General features: G+C 39.3%; 1 protein-coding gene across 1 annotated transcript; it reads right to left on the reverse strand.

Annotated features, from left to right (window-relative positions):
• Window positions 1–1562: 1562 nt before the first annotated feature.
• Window positions 1563–3698, reverse strand: LOC119073765. The gene is made up of 2 exons (XM_037179431.1): window positions 3123–3698; window positions 1563–2733 (listed from the first exon to the last, which is right to left on the reverse strand). Exons 1-2 carry the CDS (start codon window positions 3622–3624, stop codon window positions 1940–1942), a joined length of 1296 nt encoding a protein of 431 aa, XP_037035326.1. The 5' UTR covers window positions 3625–3698; the 3' UTR covers window positions 1563–1939.
• Window positions 3699–6911: the final 3213 nt, after the last annotated feature.

A 6911-nucleotide genomic window follows, 5' to 3' on the forward strand; every position in this document is an offset into this window, starting at 1 on the left:
CAACTCTCTAACGAATTGCTTTGAGATGGCTTCTAATTCGAATGAAAAGAAAACTGTGTGAAACATGTTGTGGTTTCTGCACTTTAAGGATGGACTCGATGATCATACTTAACTCACCTGAATCAGCGACATCAGCGATTACTAAACAGACGTCATGTCGCAGGTTTGACATCTTATTATACCTCTTTACGGGCACGTGTAATTTGTATATTCAAATTTCTGTGACCTTCATGTATTGATGACCGAGCCAGTGTAAAAGTAAAAGTCTCAAAACTCGAAATACGTGGTCTCATGGTCTAAAAATACATGGAGCTTGATACCGTGTGACTACGTATTTCGATCTTTTGAGACTTTCATCTTCACCAAGACGAGAGAGAATTGCCAGATAATATTATCAGTGGAATATTCTTGCTTCAATTACAGACTTCGAAGTTGTATTACTGCCTAATTGTCAATACATTGTTGATACACCAAATCATGAAACTAATTCGACCACATCAGCTCAAATGACACCGATGATACCGAATGGCCAGACGTGGTGGTCAATGGCAACGCCACACATTTTCAGAATAAGTTCGTCGATTATCAGGATTTATCTTTTGAATCGAATCGAACCTTTTTGCATCATATAATTTGCTATAAAAGGGCTCGTACGCCAGTGCTCATCATTTAATTTTGCAGTAGGTACCGTCCGGAAAGGTTCTGTAGAACAGATTCGATATTTTCTTTGCATTTAGTCTTTCAAACAGCGGATTAAGTTCTTCAATTCAATTTTTATTTCCAATTAACCGAATAATAATCGAATCATTTCTACAATTTTGGTTTAATTGTTTTTTATCCGGTTCGATTAGTTCTAAGTTTAGTTTAGTGCAATGTAATTAACATGTTAAAGTTGTATTGGCTGATCACGAATTAAATTTATCGGTGTACTTCCCGATTCCACGTTTCTTAATTCGGTGCTCAAAAGCAAGCTTTTGAATGGCATTGGGCATTGCGGGCAAGGTGTCAATCTTTCCTGATAATATTTGGTTAATGTTGTTGCAGAATGAAAGTAGAGCTTGATCAACTGCAAAGTTCTTAACTTTTCGGACAATCACATCGACATGATCAAAACACCCAATGACATGAACATCCAATCCTTCCACACTACTGAGAAGTTTCTTCTTAATTGAATCTTGCGAGCAAATGTCGACAATAGTTTTGCTTAAATGCTTAAGCAACTTTTCTACACTCATCAGTGCAGCATCTTGGTCCATTAAGTCAATATTCTCCTTACAATCGTTGCATGTCAGTGTTTTCAATACTTTCTGGCAGATCCTGCTGCCGTCATTTGAAATACGTGTCAGTTGGTCCAGATCAACATTAGTGTTCAGAAACTGAGAATTTAAACTGTCGTCAGCTTCGTTCATAACATCTGAAAAACCGATTTCATTTTCGCCTTCCGGATCGAAGTATATAAGTGAATCAACATCAACATCAACATCATATGTTGATGCCATCGAGTCATGACAGCCTGATAGCACAGGCTCGGGGTACGACAAGTAAATGGCTTCGCTTGGCTGTTCCCGGCACACAGAAATAAATTCGTGAATATTTGTTAGAATTGCTGTGGAATCGTCGGGCTGACAATTTGTTTTCAGTGAGTTAGTTCCTGTTATATTGTTGATTATCATCGTTGTATAGCCAGTGCGGTACTGGTTCGCCGTCGTTTTATTACTTGAGTTGCAGGACTTAACACAACCAAAGAAGTTTTCGAGTCCGTCTTGAGTCGTATTTCTAAAAACGTAGGAAAGAACATGTTTTCAGGAAAATTGATCAACTGTAGATGCCACCAACAAGTCAATGATATTCACAATGTCGATTGTGTTAGTCTTTCACATTTCTGTTTTTTTTTTCGGAGTGAATCAACTTGTTGCTCAAGCCGAGGCTCAAGCAAATATCAGAGCATATCAATTCGTTTAATTAAGTTGACGTGATACCTTATTTCGAGTTTCGGAATGCCAGCCTGAAAACATGTCCTCGCGACGTCCTGATAGCCTCTAATAGTAGACTCGAACTTCTTCAGTACGGAAGAACGATTGTTCCTTTCGCCGGTGCCTTTGTCGACAAAAAACATATTCTCCAGCATGACCAGCGCATATTCCCAGAACTCTGAGTGTATCGACATTGGCGTTACGGCACTCTTGAGGGAATCAACAGGGTACTTATCACAACCATTAATGCTGTCAAATAAGTCATTCACGAACAAAATGAAACGTGCAGTAGTGGCGAAATCTTCCGGCACCTTTCCATTATCCACACATTCTAGCATCACGGTTCCGCACGTGTTGCTGAACACTTGAGTCGCAACAGACACCTTCATTTTCAATTTGTTGGGCTTCAAGTGTTCATCTGTTAGCTTAGGTAACACGCTCCGTACAGCACGTATATCCATACGGTACAATTGGTTTATATCATCCCACGCCGCGATTTGAATTGAACCAGCATAATCTGCGCAGCCAGGTTGCCATCGTTCAGAAATAAAATGTGCGACATTTTTCACTTCGAAATTATTTCGAATCACCTTTATGAGGTGTGATGGATCGTATGTGTGTATTATCCTATGTCCGTTTACTTTGTACTGCAGTAATTGGCCAGTTTGTTGCGTTTGGTTCGCACGAGGATAAACCAATTCATTCACTGTGTTCGCGTTTACATTGCATGTGTCACACACAGAGAGAATCGGCTTCAGTCCTTTAAAATAAGATAAAGAAATGCTCAGAAACAAACAAACTTATTGCAACAGATCAAGTTCATCTGACTTGATTTTCATTTGACCTAACCTGACCTGATATATTCTAATCTTAACCTGACCTGACCTGTTTCAGATTTAACCTGAAACGTGAATTGACCTATTCATTCGGATATTTTTTGTTAGTTTTCGTTACCGCTGAGTTTTAAAATAATGTCTTTCGTCCCGTGGCTCCATGCGTAACACATTTTTCAGGTTCAGGTCAAATCAGGTCAGGTGAAAATATATAAGATAGGTCCAGGTCCGATCAGGTTTCAGGTTATTCAGTTCAGGTTGACCTGACCTGTTCCGAGCCTTAAAATGACGAAAACGTCTTTACTTTTATAGTTACCTGTTGTGGATACTCGTTCTATCATTAACTTAACCAATTCGACCAATTCAAAGGACTTCACACCATTCGTATAAAAGTATCCGACGGACTGTTTGTAGGGTACCGCAATTCCACGCACCATAAAGGTCAATGCATGTGTCGCAAAAATGGGCACTTTTGGCTTGCACATTTCTACGAAACCCTCGATTTTGTCCATCGACTGACAGTAATCTAAGTGTTCGTTCAGAGACACTTCGTCCCAACCGAATGTGCAGTACTTGTCGCTTGCAGGCCAGTTTGTGACGATGTTTTTCACTGCAGCAAGAATTTTCTCGTCGACTCCGGATTTGAAAATCAATTGTGCGCTGTAGCGGCCCAATGTTCGTCTGGTCGGCAGACAGGACCATTTTTCATTGAAGCGATATGCTTTTGGCCCCTGCTTATACATCGCTAAGCACAGACTTTTCTGCTTGGGTGTGTAACGTCGACCGTGTTTCGAGCGTCCACAGTTCTTCAATTGCATGTCAACGAACTCCAGCAGTTGTTCATTGAACTTCGTCTTTAAATAGTTCAAAACTGTGGAGTCGTTGATCTTGTTTTCTTTTACTCTCTGCTGTAGTTCCTTGGCACGACGTTTGTAATAACTTAACTTACTCGACCGTGGTACGTTCTGGAATCGAAATAAAAAAATCTACGTAATACAGGAGAAGACGATAAACATAGGTGTTCTGAACTAAAAATTTCAGGTTGCAGAAATGGTCTACTACATTCCTTCGATCGGGCGGCTGTGGTGTTTGTTGTTATGCACTAGCATCTACAATATACTTCCTACTTTCTGTATCATTTTGTAGAAGTCAGTGCACTTCACTCCACCTCGGCCTACGTCCGTGCACCACACTGTGCCGCGGCACACCACGCCACATCTCGGTGCACCCGAGTTCGGTATACCAAGGAACACCTTACCTTAAGGAATCCCGAGTGTTTAGAAAACACACTTGATTAAAAATCGCAGATGAACAAGAATTCCCGGGATTAAGAATTCTATAAGATTATGATTTCCCAGTGACTTAAAATGACTAGGTGATTAAGATTCACGGCTGATTAAGAATGCAGCACACTGTGCGGCTGAAAGTAATTTTATTGAAAATTTGTTGCATAGAGTCCAGGTATCAGTTAAACGCAAAAAAAAAATTGTAATAGCGCCTCGCAAATGAGAACCCAGATGTAGCCCTATTTCATTTCTCAAGTATCATACGTTAAAGAGGGACCATTTCGAAGATAGATTACAGGTAATTCGAATGTTAAAACTAACACATTTCAACTGCCGTATGCTTGCAGTAACTTCAAAATTAACAAATATTTTGATGTAGTAGATTTGTCAAGAATTCAATTTTTTGTTTTAAAGTAAAATTTGGACTCTAAAAAATTGGTGGAATTGACGTTTCTGTCATTATTTATTTCCGATCATATTCGGTATGTACTGATAGCAGTGCCGGACTGGCTATCTAGACTACCACTAGAGGCACTTCGGGTAAAAGGCCATTCGGGAATCGCCCGAATTCCCAGTGTGGGAGTTTGTTCGATTGTGAAAATTCTTATTTTCTCAACTCAGTGAGTCGATGTTAAATTTTATTTCCACTGTTTTTTTCTTGACCTTTGATGGTTTCGATTTTTACGATAATTAGGTCCATCGGTTAAGAACTCGACTTGATCAGATATTTTCAAAATAAAAAGTTTAAATAATCTCAAGATAAAACGGTTAAATTATATCATCTATCAATGAATCGATTTATAGAATTTTGTTTTAAAGCTAATGTACAACAAAGCTGATGTTTTCAACACCAGTAGCTTGAAAAGTCCATCTAACATCACCTTGGTGCTGATTCAAATAACATGGATTACTTGACGGGGAGCTATATCTCAAGTATTTATTATATGAATGTGAAGCTGAATGACAAACATATTTTCGATTTAAACCAATTACAATTCTTCTATAGTTTCAAGACACCTACTGGTTTGATTACCTATGGTATTCTGTCTAATTAAAAAAAAAATCGTAGACACACAAGACGATCACATTTATTGAATAAAATACAAGACGACACATAACAAGACTGCACATGGCACCAAACATATACACAAACCATTGTTATCGAGGCTTTAGGGCTTGATTTGGAGCGATTGGCAGTTTGACGAGCACTTTTCTGTTGATTCACTGGGTGCTTTACGGATATCACCTCAATCTCATTCACCTGTTGATCGTTGGAAACAAAACGAAACATAACAAGACTGCACCGACACCAAACGGACACACAAACCGTGACTTCTGTAACTTTGGAGCAGTTGTCGGTCTGTCGAGCACTGTTCTCTTGATTTACGGGGTGATTTCCGGACATCCCATCAACCACATGTACGTCGCTGTCGATCTCATTCACCTGTTGATCGTTGGAAACGAAACAAAACATAGTAAAACCGCACCGACACCAAACGTACACACAAACCGTGACTTCTGTAACTTTGGAGCAGTTGGCGGTCTGACGAGCAGTCTTCTGATGATTTCTTAGCTCCTCCTCGGATATCAATTTGACCACATTTACGGCTTTGTCGGTATCATCAACCTGTTCGTCCGGTTTCGTCAATTTGTTCTAAGGTTTTTCAAGCGTTATTAGTTGATCATTGTATTTCTAATGACCTCGCAAAAACATACCGTTTCCAGTGAACGCTGATGTTGTGAACCATATGCTATCGCTGAAGCTGGTGGAACCTAGGAACTTGGAGTCATACAGGATCACACAAAATCAAATCAAATGCTGGTAACTTACGACAGTTTCATTGGGCAGGAACAGACTCGGCAAGCAATCTGGTTTCACCACAATCTGTCCTTTTCCGTTCTTGGTCAAGTCTGACCCGTCGAAATGCTTTCTGCAAACTTTGTAATACGAATTCGCCAATTTGTTGGCATTCAACCGTTCAACCAAATGGAAAGCTTTCGTTGCAGCAATCCATTTTTCGGCCCTCAACTTATTTGTTGGAAAACTATGAAAATTATTGTTTCCAACAGTTTCGCAACCTTTTACGCAGCACTGTAGCACCATTTCGATAATTTTTTCAGAAGTTTTCACAAATAATTATGAAAAAACGTTTTCGCGTCGTTAGCCGTGGTGCTGTTTAAAAATTTTCAATTAAAAACAAATGAAACCGTCAGTTGTACGCAATGAAGTTAGCTCCGCGTTTTATATATGCGTGTGTGTGTGTCGAAGTAGCACAAAATAAAACAATGGACTGACAAATCCTCGCCCAAGACAAGTTTGAAAATTTTGCACATTACAAAGCTGAGTTGCATGAATGCTTTTTTAGGCACTAGATGTGGAATTGAGGCTTATCGATAGACAAAATTGTGTGTCAAAAATGAACATTTATTAACGAGTTTTACTTTTCGTCACTCAGGTGAGGAAAAGTTACTTTATGCAACTCATCATCAAAATGTTCAAAAACTACGAACTTCATGTAACTCTGCTGCATAAAACGATGTATGAATCTCGGTGCAAAGTGTTTCATTAGGGACACCTGCGGCCTTGTGTCGTAAATGTCCATCTAGAGAATACAACAGTACTTTGCACTCGAAGTCATAAATAACTATTTTCTAACTGCATATCGAACCAAAGGAATTGGAATAGCCCTTCGGTTTATTTTTAAAAATAATTCTGTTCTGAAATTCAATTTTCGACAACCAGATGGCGCTGACAATAGCGAGCTAGTATGTTCTACAAAACAACAAATCTCTCATCTAGGCTAACCGCCGACACCACT

Source organism: Bradysia coprophila, unplaced genomic scaffold (assembly GCF_014529535.1).
Source record: "Bradysia coprophila strain Holo2 unplaced genomic scaffold, BU_Bcop_v1 contig_138, whole genome shotgun sequence".
NCBI lineage: Eukaryota > Metazoa > Arthropoda > Insecta > Diptera > Sciaridae > Bradysia > Bradysia coprophila.